This window comes from Triturus cristatus, chromosome 6 (genome assembly GCF_964204655.1).
Source record: "Triturus cristatus chromosome 6, aTriCri1.1, whole genome shotgun sequence".
Classification (NCBI taxonomy): domain Eukaryota; kingdom Metazoa; phylum Chordata; class Amphibia; order Caudata; family Salamandridae; genus Triturus; species Triturus cristatus.
Genome location: NC_140589.1, coordinates 1,243,965,149 through 1,243,983,970, shown reverse-complemented (window position 1 = coordinate 1,243,983,970; position 18,822 = coordinate 1,243,965,149). Strand labels below are relative to the sequence as shown.

General features: G+C 40.9%; 1 protein-coding gene across 1 annotated transcript in view; it reads right to left on the bottom strand.

The window, feature by feature from the left end:
• Positions 1-18,822, bottom strand: part of TTC27 (tetratricopeptide repeat domain 27) — a 1,631,130-nt gene that overhangs the window by 866,162 nt on the left and 746,146 nt on the right. The window contains exon 7 of the mRNA XM_085612184.1: positions 7,719-7,852. Within this exon, the coding sequence (XP_085468310.1) occupies positions 7,719-7,852 (134 nt within the window). The remainder of the gene's footprint in view (positions 1-7,718; positions 7,853-18,822) is intronic.

Genomic DNA, 18,822 nt, shown 5'->3' with positions numbered 1-18,822 from the left:
AGATATTAATGACTTACAAGACAAATGCACCAAACCCTGCAATATAATTTGGCTTGGGGATTTTAACATTCAGCCATGTGATAAGATTAATGTGTTAGCTTGTGGAATACAGGATGATGATGGGGAGAGTGTCCCTCATTTCTGTCACACGGAGTATGGTAACACCATAAATAGATTACTAACGATAAATAACCTTGTATTTTTAAACACTTCCGAAGATTTAACTGGTCAGTTAGAATTTACTTTTTTACAATAATTTTTCCTTTTCTACCCTTGACTATGTTTTGGTCTCTGACTCAATAAAAGGCCTTTTTTTCTCATTTTGAGATTGTGTTTTACCCATTTAGTGATCACGCTGCAATAACCTTTTTTATTCCATCTGTAAAGAAAATCGATTGTGCCTTTAAACTCCCTATAAACCCTGTAATTGCAAGAGAAATTTGCATTGTTTTAAAGTGGGAAAAAGTGGACACTGGGAGATTTTTGGCCAATTTAGTGTCCAACCGTCTTGGGGAAATAATGCTCTGCTTAGATTCAATTTTACATGACCGCATGCTTTGGGATTTTGAGTTAAATTTATCTGATGGTAAAAATAACTTAACCCATGTTATCCGTAATGGCCGGCACAAACAATATAGTTGGTTTGATAACGACAGTGATAAAACACTAGCCTTGAAGTCCAAACCTCGCAATCTACTATTAGTCAAATGTTTGCGCAAAGCTTATAAAAAAAAGAAAGAATCACTAGGCTTAAGACCTTAAAGGAAGAATGGTGGGAAAACTTGCAGAAGGCTGCAATATTAAAAAGCTCGCAAGCAGTTTGGTCTCTGATTAATGCTCCGCTCCTAAAAGATGAGCAGGCTATGACCACAGATACCAATGTTGACCAGGAAGAATGGGTGACCCACTTTGAAGGTCTTTTTGGATCAGGCGACATGACAACTCCCCAATCTACTCCCCAAATTGTAGAAAGAGATGAGGCTGCTGCTAGTTTTACACTTGCTGAAACAAAGCATGCTTTAAACCAATGCAAACGGGCAAAGGCTCCGGGACCGGACGGAGTCCCTATTGACTTGTTCTTAGATAATCAAGATCTTTGGGCTCCACTTTTAACAAATGTTTTTAATAAAAATTGCCCAAACAGGTGCACCGCCATCGTGGAAGACAACTGTAATCGTTCCCATATACAACAAGCATTGGCATAGCCAATAGGTCTCGCCTTTGGAACCTTATAAGTGTTTAGCCATGCAACAGTTGCATAACTAAATTCTTATAAGGTCCCAAAAGCGAGACCTGTTGGCTAAGTGAAAGTGATCGCGATCACGATCAAACATCAAAGCGGCCGTGAAACCGAAAGTAATCGCGGTAAAGCGCGACGTGCGCACCCGCGCACATGCACTGTAGCTCTAGGCTGGCCTGGCAGCACTTTTTGGAGCCCTCTCAATAAGTCTCGCCAGACCAGCGCATGCGCTGGGTCAGGCGAGACCTAAAAAGAACTAAAAAGGGGGATAGGTCGATTCCAAAAAACTACAGACCTATCTCTTTGATAGATTCTATTGCAAAATTAATGGGTCAGCTAATTTTAAACAGACTAGAGGATTGGGCCCTAGAAAAAAATATTATCATTCCATGTCAGTTCGGCTTTAGAAAAGGGAAAGGCACTGTGGATCAGTGTCTGAACCTGAGCCTAATTATAGCGAAATACAGGCTGCAAAAAAAGGTAATCTCCATTTAGCCTTCATGGAGTTGTCCGCAGCCTTTGACTGCGTGGCACAGCCTAGGCTGTGGCAGATCATGGAGGCAATGGGGATTGACCTGAATATTATTAATATCTTCCTCGACCTGTACTCATGTGCTTCAGCCTGTGTCCGCTATGGAAGGGATGGTGAGTGCACCAGGTCTTTTAAAATTGCAAGAGGTGTGCGGCAGGGGTGCGTTCTTGCCCCCTTCTTATTAGCACTCTATACCAACGGTATAGAATCTGCACTGTTGGGTTCTACTCCGGATGTCCCTTATATTAATTCAGCACAGGTGCCAATTCTACTATATGCGGCTGACGCAGTGCTTTTAGCTCGTACTAGTAACACACTGCGTCTTCTAGTCCTGGAATACATGCAGTTTATGATTAATCTAGATATGAAAGTTAATTATTCAAAATCTTTTATTCTAGTAGCAGGCACAAAACAGCGAAATCATCCGCAAATTTCTCTAGGGGGAAAATTGGGAGTTGTCGATTCTTTTAACTATCTAGGGATTATTTTTGACTCACAAACTTATTGGCAAAAGATGATTGTTAACCCCTTCAGTGCCACGCCCTTTCCGCCTCCTGTGCCGGGCGTTTCATTAGTGGGTGGGGTTCATGACGAGATAGTCTCGTCATGGGCACAGCGCGACCATGCTCCATGACGAGACTATCTCGTCATGGGCACAGAAGAGGTTAATAGAGGGACTCAGATGGAAAAGAATATTGGGACCCTAACTAAATTCATTAAAAAACTGGCTTAAAACCAATATATTTAGTAAAAACAGTGTATCAAGCAAAGACTGTATCTGCTGCCACCTATGGAGCAGCTGTTTGGGGAACGAGAGATTGTGCAAAACTGCAGATTATTGAAGATAACTTTTTAAAAAGGGTCCTTTCTCTACCAAAGTCATGTGCCAACTATAAGTGCCACATGGAACTGAGAGCACCTTACATTACCGATAAAATTGCAATGGCGCCGATTTTAATGTGGGTATCAGTATGGCGAAAGGAGACCCTTGCTTTGACAAGAGATATTATAAAGGATGTTTTGAAATTAGATGGGGTATGTAATATCACCTGGTTAACTTATGTTGAATCCACATTGAAAGCAGTTGGGCTACATCACCTTTTTTTGAATCCTACTACTTGTTGTTCTATTTCTAAAATTGACTTAAAAGCGCAATTGCTTTCTAATCAGCAGATAAGAAGGGAGACTAAAAATTTCAATTTGTCGACAGTAAAAACAAACCTGGCTTCCCCTAGTATAATGCAAATGGAGACAAATACAATATATCTATCCTTCGTCACTCATTTACAACACAGGTACATCCTGGTGAGAATTTGTTTAAATTATATTCCTCTTATCTTGGGCTCTCCCCGTAACGTTTATGTTGCTTCTGACCTGATTAAAAAAGAGACGTACAATCTGCTAACATTATATCCCGAAAAAAAAATTAAATGATTTTACTGTATTGTGTAAATAACTATGAATGTATATTTTTGATGCAATAATTTTTTAACATCTCTTATATTTTAACTTTACTGTAATGCTGTGAAATGTTTCTTTTTAAATGTAGTATACTTTTTATGCCTACATTGTGTTGGGGAAATAAAGTTATTCTGACCGACTGACTGATTGTTAAAATGCCTTGGACAGTTCGATACAAGCACGTACACCTTCTGTCCCACATAGCCATGCCTCTTTCCCACCTTACTATTTAAGGGATAACGTAGCTCCTCCCGAACATTATAAGGATATTTCAACCAACGAGTTCCATGATATAGGAATGAAGCACAAGGCAGAGTTCCTTTATAAGATTATGGAACCCGGAGTTGACTTGCAATATTCTTATCATGTACAGCAGGGGTGAGTTTATAACTTATAATACAATGTCACACCATCACCTTTCCCACAAACCACGTACATCCTTGGTACATAGCTCTTTCATGTGAAAGAGAAAGTACTTTTTCAACATTGAAGAATATTAATAAAATCTCCAGTGCAAAAGTAAACACATCAGGACAGCTGTTAGATATGTGTTTCAAAGAGACATTTGAATCACTTTATGTACATTTTAAAAAAAAGGTTGCACAGAATATGTAGAAACTTGCAGAAAGATTATAACTTTTCTATAATTACCTAAGGAGTGCAAAAAATAAACACCACACACACAATATTTTGGTAGCAGTGGTTAAATATATTTGTATACCCAAAGAACAATAGCATAAGGGTCCTGTGTTATACCGCAATTGTTGTAACGAATACAAACACATTGGTGCTTCTTCAGTATCAGTCCCAATGGGGTGTAAAACTGATTGTAACCCAGATTAGAATTCAGTCAAATCAACAAGCGTACAATGATACCAGAGCACATTCAATCATTAAGTATAATATGTGCCGCCCTAAGTGCACCAGGCATGCCCAGATGTGGGTCATGGGTCACTGTGCCACTGGATTCAAGCTAGCATAGCTAATGAGGGGTGATACCTCGGAACCAGTCCCAGAATGTTTTTTTCCAGTCCAGGGTGGACCTGGCCTGGCAGTTTGGGCTGGACTGTTCCCATGGGGGCCATAGTCAAGCCAGATTTGCATACTGATAGGTCCAAACTGGGGTGGCATGGTGGGCAAAAAAACGATAGATTGGGATGAGGCCAAAGATATTGCCAGAGACTGAGATTAATTCAAGCAGTCCATCCATCACCTTGTTGTTTTTGCTTTAGATGAATATGCTCAGGATTCATTAAAACATGCCACATGAAGAACAAATCACTGGGATCCAAGCACCTGCACCTTGCTAGATTGCTATTTGCATAGAATGTTATATGATGTCTTTGAAATATTCTAAGTGTCCCAGACTTTAGGAAGGCTGCAAAACCAATAAAGCAAAGACTGAAATAATATTATGTAATTGTCATACAGAAAGTCTATTACCAGAATTACAATGCTGTGTAAATATTCAACCTAAACCTTTTTTGGAGGGGGTTTGATTTACTGAAAATATAGGTGATCTTTACATCTTGAAATATGAACCTCAAAAGTAAAAATACTACTTGCAAGATGGAAGCCATTACCACTTACTTCTTTAGGAAGAGTTGCTTTAATAAAAACTGCAGTTCTTCCACTGCTTATTTTTTCTTCCCTGACATACCGTGTGTCCTATAGTCAACTTTATTTAAGGAAATAACATCTATGATTTCACTTTTCCTATGGTGAGACTCTAAACTTAGACTGACTCTAAGCACTTCATATAGATGTGTGGAAGAAGAGGTTTAGCAACCCCCAATTTAAACACATTATCCAGCACACTTTGCACAATAAGCATTTAGATTCAGAAGACTGCTTACACTGCATATGTAGTTTTAAAATGATCTGAAGAACATGATGTTGAAAGAGAATAATATAAAAGTTATTTTAAGAAGATTGATAACCACCCCCAAAAGAAGGTAGGATGGAAAGAACTACCATGGTTAATTGAAAGGAAAGATCAGTATTGCAGATGCTATTCCATTCTCTATGTTAACTTGGCAACTTGCCTGAATAGAGGGGGATAATGGGGGTGAAATATATCAGGCTAGTATAACCAGATGGAGAGTTAATGTTTTTTTTAAAACTGATGGATTTCTTAACAGGCGGATAAATAGATGGAAAAATCTGGTGCGAAATCGATAGTTCAATCACTATGGATAAGCATTGGTTACATTGGTCATATACCATCATATACGCTGCGCTAAAAGTCATAGATTCTATTATGATGCATAGGAATAAATAATTGGTTAAGAATTTAGTTGAACATTCAAGTTTTAAGGAATTTATGGAGCTTGAAAAGATACCTTACGAGTATCAATTAAGTAGTTGTCTTTCATAAGAACGCTAATAAGTGGGTGAAAGTGGAAGACATCATCATAACACAGGAAATGTCGGGGGAAATTAATTAAATTATTTTGGGTTCAGTGGGGCTAACTTTTGCAGACTGCAATTTATGAAAAGTAGTTAATTTATCGGACACTACAGTTCTTAACTAAGATCAATCCATAATATCTTGGCCACTGTTTTAGATGTGAATCTACAGATATTGCTAATTGGTCCCACGTTAAATGGCACTGCATAAAATTGAGCAATGTCTGGGCTTCAATTTTTCAATATCTAGAAGATTAATTACCAATTAAAATATCCCGCAACCCTATCTTTGCATTACTGAGTTACTATCCCTCGCAACAGATATCATTAAGACATCAAAATCTTAATGTCAGTAGCACAACCATGGTTATTTCAAAGGTGGACGACTAAACTAACTATGTTTTCAGAGTGGACTAGAAAAATGAAGAGAATAAGACAAAGGGTGAGTTTGTTTGCTGCTCACTACTGGAATGTTTCTAAATTTAACAGATTAGGGGATCAGTCTGCACATGGTATGGATTAAGAATTCATTACTACCTGAGAACATCTAAATTAAAAAGATCATGTTCATGAAATTGTTTTAGAGGGCTACTGGAAAGTTGACTGTGGGACCATCTTATATCCATTTATTATGAGCAATTTAAATTTATGGATTTGCATTTTTTAATTGATGTGGGATGACAATGCTATACATATGTATCAGTAAGATCATTTTCAATGTGTCTCCTTTAAGAAATATGGAATATGTGGAATGTATAACATATTTAGCCATAATGATGTATGTATTTTCATTTATGGATTTTTTTTCTTGTTTGATTAACCATGCCTCTGAATAAAAAAATAAAAAATAGAAAGTGAAAAGGACTAGAATATATTCATGTCTAACCCAGTTTCACAAAGGGTTTCATACTATCCTTAGCTAACCTTTACTAAACCTTCTTGGGAACCTCAAGAAGTTGCCACCAAGCCAATTTGCTATCCCTCATGAAAGCCGATCTTTTACAGGTGCATCTATCTAATTTACTCTTCCCAAAAACAAATTCCACGCTGTAAGTGTACCTTTTTTTTAAATCACTGCACCCACCACCAGATTCTAGTTTTCAACAATTGATATCTGTGAGTTACGGACAAAGACCGGTGTTGGTCATTGGCGAGTTCTAACACCAGTCCATCAAGCGTGCAGAAACAGCCAAGATAAAATAAAGTTGTTCCTCTTAGTGGAAAACTAAAAAACTTGTAACTGATATTTAGAGAAAAAAGACAGGTACAGAAAATGAAGAGTCAGAATAAAAGTTCAACAAACAGAAATAAAACTCGATCACGCTTAGCCATGCTCTGCATATTAGTCCTAAATCTGGAGACAAACTGAACATTGATGGCTCCATGCAATATCTGCAAATATTCTTTGAAGGGGGGAAATGTTATCCTCCACAATTTGCATCTGCAAGCTAGTGTTTATCCCACCTTAATGCCCACGCATGGATAAACAGTGATTCAGGCATCTTGTGTCAAGTGCTTGCTCCTTTGGAAAAAGGAGAAACAAATATGAGAGTAAGATCTTGATGAAGAGAGATTTGCTCTGGAGCAAACTAAGAGATGCCCATGACTAGTTCAAATAATTCCCAGCTATCTGGCACCACAGGGGTGTCCAATGTAGGTCCAGTTCAATACCAGATATTCAACAGAAACATTCTCGAAGAAAACAAGTCCCTGTCAGATTTTGTTTATGCACACGTATTTCATGTGTATTACTTGATAACTTAGTATGGATTCAACCCTTCTGAACCTAAATTGGGCACCGCTAATGTAAAGTAATCATAAAGATCTGCACTTTGGGAAATGAGGGAAGGCCTTGAGCGCCCCCAACCCGGCCTGCATGAATTCTATTTGTAACTTGCTCACAGCAATACTTTTTGAATATGGTAAGAATGGTTGACTTAAACCAGAGGTTCTCACAGGCCTCTCTCCTAAGCTGCTCCTGCAGAGTAGTTCTTTGGGACTGAAACTAAAAATATCACTTTGACCATTATTGACAAGGCTACAGCCCCATCACATACAGAGCTATGGCATAAATACCTTTGGTAACATTTCCACTGGAGTAGGCACTGGAGTCAGCTCATTCTGACTGAGGACGTCATCCTTGCGCTGTACATCGAGAACCAGCTGAGCCAAAAAGTTTTCTTGAAACTGGGTTCGCTTTCCCAGGGCACCTAGTAGAAAGCAAAAATATTTAAAAGTAAATTCATCGGCCCTCGAAGACTAGTAAGTGTTTCATAATATCCGTCGGCATGTTTTGAGTATATAACGCAAATATGACGGAATTCCATTCCCAAAAATAATTCACAATAAATTAAAACCAATTTCTCTGCACATCCTGTTCTCCTCAATAAAGAGATGGCTGTTCATTACATTAGAACCCCTTAAGGGTATTCTGTGCATTTCAGCATTGGCCCATAAAGGAAAAACATGGGGCTGACACCTTCTGCTCTCAATCTCCCTTTTTTAACACCATTTAATCACGTGGGCTGAAATAATCCACGGAGGGGCAACGAACACATGCTCCCGGAACATAAACGTAATGCGGCTTTCTCGTTAATATTTCACATCAGCAAGAATTGTTGATTAGCGGCATCTACTTCACGTATGAAAAATGTTAGGAAGCTCAAATCTTCTAAACGGAAATGTTGAGAAGTTTTAATGAGATTACGAGTGCGCGCGCGCGGGTGGACCGATCTACGCGTCCAACATCGCCTGAGTCCTAATTGCAGTTAGGCACTATGCTCTGAAACGTGTTCACGGATTCGATTCGCCGCATCTCAAAACTTAACAGACTTCCTTTTTCAGCATACGAACTAGGTTTTTCAAATTGCCCTTAACGATTTTCTATCTACAATAAATCTTAACGTACTTACTCTTTACCGAGTCGTCCTCATCCTTACTACACACTAACCACCCAACAGGTCTGGTTACCATTTGTCACAAAATGTCCTCTTGTTGCATGCCACGTGTGAAGTATTGCGATCACAGAAAGCTAGCCACACCCTTCGACTCCCACCCACGTACTATAAGAACAATAGCTTTGCTACTGGACTTCTTTATTAATTAACACTTATGTTCAATGTTATGTTCCACGCCTCTGCATAATATTAATGAATGGGGGTACGGCCGTAGGCTTGGCCCTGCAACCAGACTGGAGTGAATGGGGATGGACCACCATACTTGTATACACTATGTCTATAGCGCGTCCAATAGGAGACGGCGGCTGCGCCCCAACCAGATGGCGTTTGAAACCTAGGACAAGGCCACTTGGTTCCTGGGATGGCAGGTTAGCCAAACAGACGCCACTTTGGCGGGGTCACATGCTACAGGAGGTTAGGTAGCCTTATCGCTTCCGCCAATCACTAGAGTAACAAAACTTGAGGGGGTCCCCCTGCAAACTACATGAAGGTGCCCTCCCTCCGACTCAACAGAAGCTCTCTGGCCAGGGTACTGTGCTGAGGGGGGGCCCTGAATCTTGTGGGACACCCACACTGTGGGGGCTGTGGGGGCTGTGGGGGTCTATGTTACGCCACTGCCGTCAATGGGAAAACAAAGGTCTACAATTGGTGACATAACAGACACAGGAGGGGTAATGCCGTTCAACACCCAGCAGCAAGAATTCCAACTGTGCCACACGCAAATATATAGTTATCTACAACTACATCACGCTTTACAGGCTGAGAATATAGACTGGACTTTGAACCCCGACAGCAGTCCCTAAGAATCCACATTACTAGGAGAAGAGCTGACTACTAAAGTGGTCTCCCAGATATACTGCATACTTATTAATAACAAACAAGACACTCTTCTGAGGGACCTGGAAAAGGGACTTGGGACCCATGGAGACAGTGGACTGGATTGGATGGCTGCACTGATACACCTAGAGAAGTCGCCTCTAAGTCCACATTGCTACTCATCCAGCTGAAAATCCTTCACAGAATTTATCATCATTGGAGCAGGCTATATGGAATGCGAAGAGCCCCAAACCCTCAATGCCTGCACAGTGGGGTGCGAGAGGACACGTTCATGCATACCCCTTGTGACTGCTCCCATGTAAGTTAATACTGGGGCACCATTGTCAGTGAGCTGGAAGCCATTCTGGAGTTGGCCATCCCGGCAACCCTGCACTTCATCCTCTTGGGAATCCCCTTGTGATGTAAATCTCCCACACGCTCAGCTCCTATGTTGTCACTTAGGATTCATGCTTGCTAAAAGAGACATAGCTCGGTTCTGGGGAGGGCTGACTATAGCCAGTAGGTGGCACTGGCTTGTAGGTATGGTCATTTGCATGGAGGCGGAGAAGGTGGTTTACACAGGCTGACGTTGTCCCAAATAATTTGACAGTGGATACACAGAAGCTAGCCAATCGGATAGATGCCAAACAGGATATGCTCCAGGTGAGGGACAAACACAAGATGCACAAGCTGGAACAAGGAAAGCCATCGAATAAGAAGTAAGCAACCAATCTAAGCAAAGGGTCTGTAAGCCCCTGTAAGTTCTTGGTAAACCCACAATAGGTTTTTTGCAACCAGAAAGCTTGCACTGCCTGGTAGGCTCGACCTAAAAAGGCAGTAAAAGGTGAGCACTTGCAAAACGAATTCCTTTGTAATTTGCAGGAACAAATATACATTGGGGTAGAATGGTTGATGTTAGACACATGTGGTGTGAGGATTCCATGGGGCCCAGAGAGTGTCAGAAACTTTGATAACACTTTCTGTGGGGGACAAATATATTTGAAGCCTAGATACAAAGTTCAGAAACGCTCAAATACTTAGCTGAACAGAACATGGATTGGTATCTCAGCAGATAACGTTTTCAAGATGGCCATTTTCAACACACTGTCACAAGCTATCTTCCCATCTAATTTCTGTGGAAACCACAAGATAGACTGCTATCTCTGAACTGTGTCATTACAACCATGTATGTGGTCTTCCGGAGGGCTAACTTAGCAGTTTACCAGAATGAGCTACTACAGGGTATGTATACAGAACACCAGAGGCAGGGGAAGATTGAGTGGTTGAGGCAGAGTATTTGATGCAAAGGTGTGGCTACCAAGAGGTGGTGTTAACAACTGGGGGAGCTACTGTCCGAATTCCAGCGGGTGTTGGGCAAAGGGGCAAGCCAGGAGGAAGCAGGGAGCTGGGACAGAGTGATAGGATTGCAGCAAAGATTGGAACTCACTCTTCTGAGTATCCTTCAAATGATGGTTACACAGAGACAAGATTATTCTGGAAGAGTAGTGAGTTCAGCTCTTTTGTTAAGCTGAAAAGGGATGGTGCCTGTGGCATCTGTCAGGTGAAATAGGGAATGCAATAGTAGCAGCCGACAGCCTCACGAAGCAGGTGTAAGAGGACAATCCAAGCTATGTAAGGCCTACAATAAAACACATACGATGCCCCAAACTCCTACAGCATGGGCTGCCTCTGCAACCAGTTCCAGCCACCACGTTAAATTCAGGAACTTTTGTGGACTTGATTAAACAACGCTCATGGATATATCTAACCAGATGGCACACATTGATGTAGTGTTCCTCAATAAAGTGTGATTTCACATTAGACTAATCTGAACTGAGATAACATGAGCACTGTGATCTGTTGAGCTGTGCATCGCTGTTCTAACCGGTCAAGGTGAACTGTCTATCGTCATGAGAGAACTAGATTTGAGGTACGTCGACACTCCGCCTAACCAGCACTTCAACATCGCTAGAATGTCTGCTCCAAGTACACATAAATAACGTACACAAATGAGCTCATATAGGCACTATAACCTGACACACCACTGTTACATTTGAACCTGTGGAGTCACCAGTCTGGATGACCTGTTGTCATTAGAGAAATGCATGACTACTTGTGTTTGCTGCCAAGGAGTGCTTAGTATGGTATTATAGTATAAGCCTCAATGCACATTGAAGCACTTCATTTCACCCTTATTTGCAAATTTACACCGGCGACAATCTTTCCTTCCCCTAAAGCTACACATTGATGGAAAAATTAAAAGTGTATACCGTTAGTATTTAGCATGCATTGACCCTGTAAACACCAAGGGTGTCAGGGAACTCACAATACAAGTTAACGTTTGTACACTAAGCAGTACCTGAATTACCACGCCACCTGCTGCTATCACCCATCACACCCACTCCTCTACAGAAGTTTTCAAAGGGAATTTTGATGAGCATAACACCTGCAGCATTCCCAGCACCCAGTAAAAAAACTGTAAAGAGCACTCCAAATAAGTCAACCCCAAACCTGAAAAGACAATAGAAAATATTTATGAACAGGATCCCAGATCTATATTTTGACAAGCATCTACTCAATACAGCAGGATGGGATCCCATTTACAAATGGGAACACATTTGATAGATTCTAAACATATGACAGAGGCCTACAGAACAAAAAGCCTAGAGGCCTGCAAAAAATCAAGTACTGATAAAAGGAAGACAAAGAGAAGTGTAGGAAAACCCCATGCACCCAAACCATTCGGACCCAGATGACACTGACCGAGCTGAAACACTTCTAAACAAACTCTCAGCAGTGAAAGCTGTATTCACGGAGCCAGCTTACTGGTTAGAGGAACAAATCTTTATAACCTTGCAATGGGTCATCACTGTTTAATTGCCTTTTGGAAGGATCACCTGGAGGACTAGCAATTACCAGAAGATTTTTTTCAGTTTATTTAGTTCTGAAGAAAACCTGAATTAAGCAAGTCTGATCCCCCAAATATTTTCAAATGAACCAATCTTGGAAATTGCCCTTACCGCCAAAACAAACCCCAGCTCTTTTTTCAGGATCATAGAGATGTCCAGCCCTCCCCTTTCCTCTTCGTCATTCTCCAACTTCCCTACCCATACATCTAAGTTTTGTCTCTATCTCGGCCTCTACTCCTTCCCATGACTACTCCTCCTATCTACATACTCACTGTAGCAGCTCTTCCACTGCATTTTGCTTATCACTTCTACACCCACCTATATCCTAGTACTTCTACCAGCAACTATATCCTATTAGCCTTGCCTCTTTCCTGTACGTTTTCCAATTCCCTATTCCTTGTGCATCACCATATTGGTTAGCACTTCTACCGGTATTCAAGTAACTCTCTGTGCTTATTCTCTAGTATGTTTACCTATAGCATAGTACTTCTGCCAATACCCTGCCAACACCTACCACCTGCTTTGATATACCCTAATTAGACTACTCTTAACTATACCTCTCACCTCCTCCCAAATCAAAACAAATAATCTACCTCTTCATAGTACTTGGTCCCACAAACCCTACCTATACACTAGAACATGCACACCTTTATTCCTATGTACTCTAGTGACTCAATGCGAACTTTCCCTTAATGACTCCTACCTAAACACTATTAGTCACCCACTACCCCACCTATATGCTTTCACCTCTATCCCTATGCTATACTGATCCGTGCCATAACCATACCATAACCTACACCATGGTCCTATTACCCAACCTTACATAGTATCACCTATTACCTCTACCCTAAATTATGCCCTAGTACCTATATATCTGACAACACCTTCGAACCTCTACTCCTAAGTATAGCCTAGTGTGTCTAACTCAACATTTTCCCTAGTATTTCCGCTTCAGCCCCTTTTCTCGTTTAGCTGTTTTCTTGCCCCCTTTCTGGTGTTTTTATTTGTGGAATATTTCCAGGAAATGGGATTTCCTCCCGTTGGAGTTTCACTAACCTGGGTTGGCCAGGCTGGTGCTCTTCATTTTGTTTTGTTTTCAGAAATGAGATAGAATCACTTGTATTTTTCAAATCTGGTGTCAACAAGGCTACTCAATGTTTGCCATGCCACCCTGAAAATACAGTTACAACCATGAATTGTGTTTCAATTGTTGCGAGGAATTATTCGAACTAAAAATGTACACTAATCCAACTTCTGGCCTTCTGACAAAAAGTATGGGGTACCCCTTCTAATGATGAAAATTACCAAAAAGAAAGAATTGTTTTTCTCATCGAGTGAAGTAGAAATCTCTTGCAATTTAAATAATCTCACGACAGGAAAATGCGAAGGAATTTACAATTATCATATGGAGGAAATGATAGGTTAAGAAAACATTCTGTAAGGTGACTAAATCCATGCATCTGGAAAGGCAAGAAAAATGACAGCCTCCAATGGCTCCCAAACAACACAACCGCGTCACTAAATAAAGAACGACTTCCCCAGGAAGCAGGGAGACCAGCTGTAAAACATATATGGAAGAGCGCGCTGCTAATATACTCGTCTCTCTGCTGTCACCGTGCAGCACTTCTATAAATCTCCATCAAACGTTGTAAAACTTAAATAAGCATAACGCATTGATTCTCTGGAAAATACGCACTTTGTCTTGTTTAATCAGGACTAGACAGGTGTAAACATCACGCTCAGGTGGACTCTCTCCTTGCTCAGCAAAGGCTTTCTGGCATCCAATTAAAAAATGCAGGAAATTAATAGGAGCCTCTATTAACCCAATACACTATGCCTCAATGATTTTAGCATAATTGCTCAACGATTAATGTGGCATTGGGTCTGGCTGAACATGCAATGGTATGACCTTCAACAGATGGGCACCCACCCACTATACTGAAACTAAAACACTCATTGGCGAAAAATCTGTGCATCTTTGCTGGCACTACGAAAAAAAAATCATTCCCACTGACCCCACTCCGCCCCAACCCACGGCCCTCTGCATCATATGGAAAAAAATATACTGAAAATAAATAATGGACTTTTTAACTTGATCACCAAGCAGGGATACTTTTATATTTTCTGAGCCTTAAAAAAGAAGATTCTTTATTCTTTTGAAATATGGATCAAACAAATGATTTTGAATTGAAAGAAAAGGATACACGGGAGGTAGCAAGCAAATATTCTTTAAAACAATCTACAAAAGCAGAGCTTATAAAATGTGCGTTAGCAGAAAGCTGTGGTTGACAGTGTGCACCTTGTCTTCACATTATTCTAACAACATCCACGATCCTCAATATCACATCGACACAAAAAAAGAGTTTGAACAACAATCATTGTTTTCTGTGGTCGGCCCATTGCATTCTTATGCTATGGAAAATTTTGAAAGTCAGCCACTTTCAAAATAATTTACCATTTATTATCCCCAAGTACTGTAAAAAAGTACTGTAAAACACTGCAGTGTTACTTTGGAGTCAGAGCTCCACTCTAATGCTTTCATTTTAATAGAACTCGCGTAACTTAATGACAACAATGACTGAGTCACTACTCATCTCGAATATATAGTAAACCAAGTCAAAAGAGAAATGGAGTGCTTCCTAAGTCTGAGAAGGTGAACAGAATAGCAGAGTAAATAATGAGATAACATTTACCACAAGAGAACAAAACATAGTCGCTAGAAGTACAGGGACGTGACAGGTGAACAGAAAGATTTCAACATCCTCCCCAAAAACGCTTGTAGTTACGCAAACCTGGGGCAAGGCAGTGCGCTTGGCACTGAGTGGTTCAAGCTCTAAGTGTAGCATAGACAGAGGTTTGGTTTGAAGCAGGAGTGCCCCAGTGTTGTTCTACAAGGATCCATGCCACATCTTCAGGATAACCACTCCATACATAAATCAAATCTTTTGACATCATTGTAGGTACATGTGACGCAAGTTGATATCTTAAAAATCTGAATCAGATCCATTCCAGGAGGACACACTTTGGGATTCCGAGTTTAGGTGAAGTCTTTCTTTGTTGTAAGACTTTCCATTCGGATGAGAGCTCACCAGACAATACTTGAGGGACTGTAAACTGACCCTTACAGTACACTATTAAAAGATGGAGAAACCAATAATGGGTCCCCAATGAAGGTCGACCTAATGATGTATACAAATCTGCAATAATGATCGGCAACTGCCGTTGATGGTCAACGACTGCCAAAAGGCACTGACGCACTTGTAAGCTAACTGCTTCACCTTTGACAGTGGCCAGAATCATGTCGGAGACAATAGGGAACATGCCCACTAACCTCACCCCCAATTCCAGGGCTGGACCAGCCCCGTGTTCAACTTATACCCTTTTAGAACGCTCTGTAGTACGCTCTTGGAGGGGTGCCAAAACACAGTGTATACACCGCAGCAAACACCGTCCCCCGGGTGGTGCAATCAGACAAGGTGGGAACAATACCACTAGGTAAATTCATCAGAAGGATCCTGTTTTTTTTCAACAGGTGTAGTATGTGAAAAATCAGGCTTGAGTTGCTTACATTTTTCTGCCAACCAATATGGCAGATTATCTCTATTTGGAGGACGTTTGCCTATCACCAAATTAATCTTAATGGGACTAATGACAAGACCACCACCATGCCCAGGTGGCTGAGGAACGGCTCCAGCCGGAACCACTTGAATATTACGTGACATAAATTGTATGACACTTCTGTGTACACAAATCAATGATGTATGTAATTGACGTATCTCTGCGAGTGTAACACTAAGATAATTTGGATGTGGTGTAAAACCAGCCAAAACAGGCTAAGTGGCCCCATCGACTGATAAGGGGCCTAAACGGACCACTGAAACAGGGTGAGGGAGGGCGCCATTAAACCAGATGGTATGCTCCCTGGCTGTCAAAGGAACTTCAAATAATCAATAAGGACAATAATTCTGCGGAACCGCGGCCGCTGTATATTCATGAAACAAATTATCATTCCCCTCCACTGCTGGAAATGTAACCCAAGAATAGAAAACTTCAAAGCAGTAAGCTGTATCCGCCTTGACAACAAAGATAGTATCCCCCCCCCCCGCATAAGGGACTCCATGTTGAGTCAAATACGCTATGACCGCAGAACGGTTATGAGTCGCAATAGCGACCACCACAATAACAATTAAAAAGAATAAACCAGTGGAACAGAAATAGAAACAAAACCTTTTAAATTCCAAGCTTGAAAAACCTATTCAACACCAATATAAGAGGCTAAGCCCTCATACCATGGACGTCTACGGATACCGGTGTGAGGGGATTGTGGACAAGCACAAGCACTACTCCGGGGTCTCAGGGATCAGAACCAGACCAAACTTTGGACGCCATGTTGCAGGGATTCTGCACAAACACAGAACTATACGCTGAAATATGGGACCTTGGTGTAGAGGGAATGGGTCTTCCTACCACCTTAGTACCCACAAACCCAGAACCGACTAGCTATAGTATCTCACTTGCTCTCCTACTCACTCACAGAGAAACAAGTGATTAGAAACTCCAGAGCACAACACTCTCAGATCTCTTAGAAATCGCGGTAACAAGACACACCCTTTAACTCACACTGTTGTACTTGTCCACAATAATATCTGACAGAGACACGAAATGGTTAAAAATATTTAGTTTAACTAACGTGCCCCAACATGCAGTATACATGCCACAACAAGCAGGAAAATGCATAGTATAAATACAGTCAGCAGAGCAGCTGGTCCATACATCATGAAGGGTGATGCAATCATAGAAAGACAATGGAGAAAAGACTATAGTGCCTTACCTCTTTCCCCTTGCTAAGAAGAAGTATTATTATATAATAGAAGATGTCTGGGCTTTGTCAGTAGACCCCATACATTAGCCTGTAGATAGTAGATCTACATCATAGGTGCTATCTCGCTCTTCTCCTGGAAAGGTCCCTCTCCAGGTGTTTGCCACCTATTTGTGTACCCCACTAAAAACCCAAGTACACTGTCCAAACAATAGCTGCATCAGTATGTTCTGTCTAAGGGCTAAGGTCTGGCCAGAACAAAATAACAAGGGGCATTGTTGTTCGACCTTGCACATAATGTTCAGTCAAAATCCTACGAACATGCAGTGAGCGAACACAGCGATGAGTTCTCATGTGAAAGTAGCCATTTAAATGATTGCAGAAAATAAAGACATGTGTTAACGTGTGCAAAGCAGCAGGCAAGCTGCAACGTGCTCACGCTAAGTTTCAGTGAAAAAACGACAATGTCCACATGGGCCAAGTGACAACATATTGCTCGAACCTTTGCATCGTGGCAACCTGTGTATCATGGCTAACCTGGAGTAGTCATTCTGCAATCCATCTTGTGCATGGCATTTCCAAGGAAATTACAATTTACCTGCATGCAAAATTTAATCCAATGCCACAATTAAAAATAACAACTAATACTATTAGATTTCATCCACATTACTCAAATCCAGTCATAAAAATGTTAAGCAATGTGGAGAGAGAAATCATTAAAATGTAAATGTTACAAGTGACTAAATGACAAAAAGTGAGGCAGCTCAATCACATAAATCACACTGGATATCAAAAAAGGATTTATTGGGGCGTGGCAAGGACCACCATCCTGGTGCATTAACAACGGCCAGCCAACAACAGCATTAACAGAAAACTTGACGAAATTCAAACCTTGAAGTGTTGAAACATAACACCATCGCCACATCACTGAGCACAACACCACAACATCTCTACAAGACAACAGAAGGGAGTCTAAGTTGGTCCTAGTGGCGAAGTAATGGGGGAAGTGGGAGGGGTTGGAACAGGATGAATGGTATACACTTAAGAAACTGATATAATGCCAAAAGTACAACGTGTCAGCAGCAGGCTAGTGTTCCACTACAATGTACATCATTGCCAAACTGAAGGCTGAAGTCTCTTTCACAAGGTTTAAGGTCCTGTTAGATGCAAGAACCCCTCAAACACTCAAACCAGGAGTCATTAGGTTTCTGGTTACTGTGTAGTGTGAGACTAAGAACTAAACAAGTATGACTTGTGCTTACTGAGGGTAGGGGTTCTCTCACCAACCTGCGAATGTGAGCCTACCTCACACAATGAGGACGTTTTACCAGTGTATGGTAACCATATGTTAGTGCAGACAGTTTGACTTGACTATCATCCAGACCAAAACTCATTTTATGGTCTATGGCCCCACACACACTAAATCACAAGACAAGACTATCAACACTTCTAGGATTGGGAATGTTTTTATCATTCCATATTTAGGTGTTTTTTTCCGATGATACAGGAAGCTGTTAGGAACTGTTAAGATAGGGTAATTTGCCATGAGTTTTGAATCACTTCAGATTCTCTTCAAATAGGGGCAAAATCCCTAGAGGAAATATTGGAAATGGGGTTTTGGGGATTTTGCAAGTAAATGGCTATTCAAAAAACAGAGAACACATGTCTTAGGAGGCTGA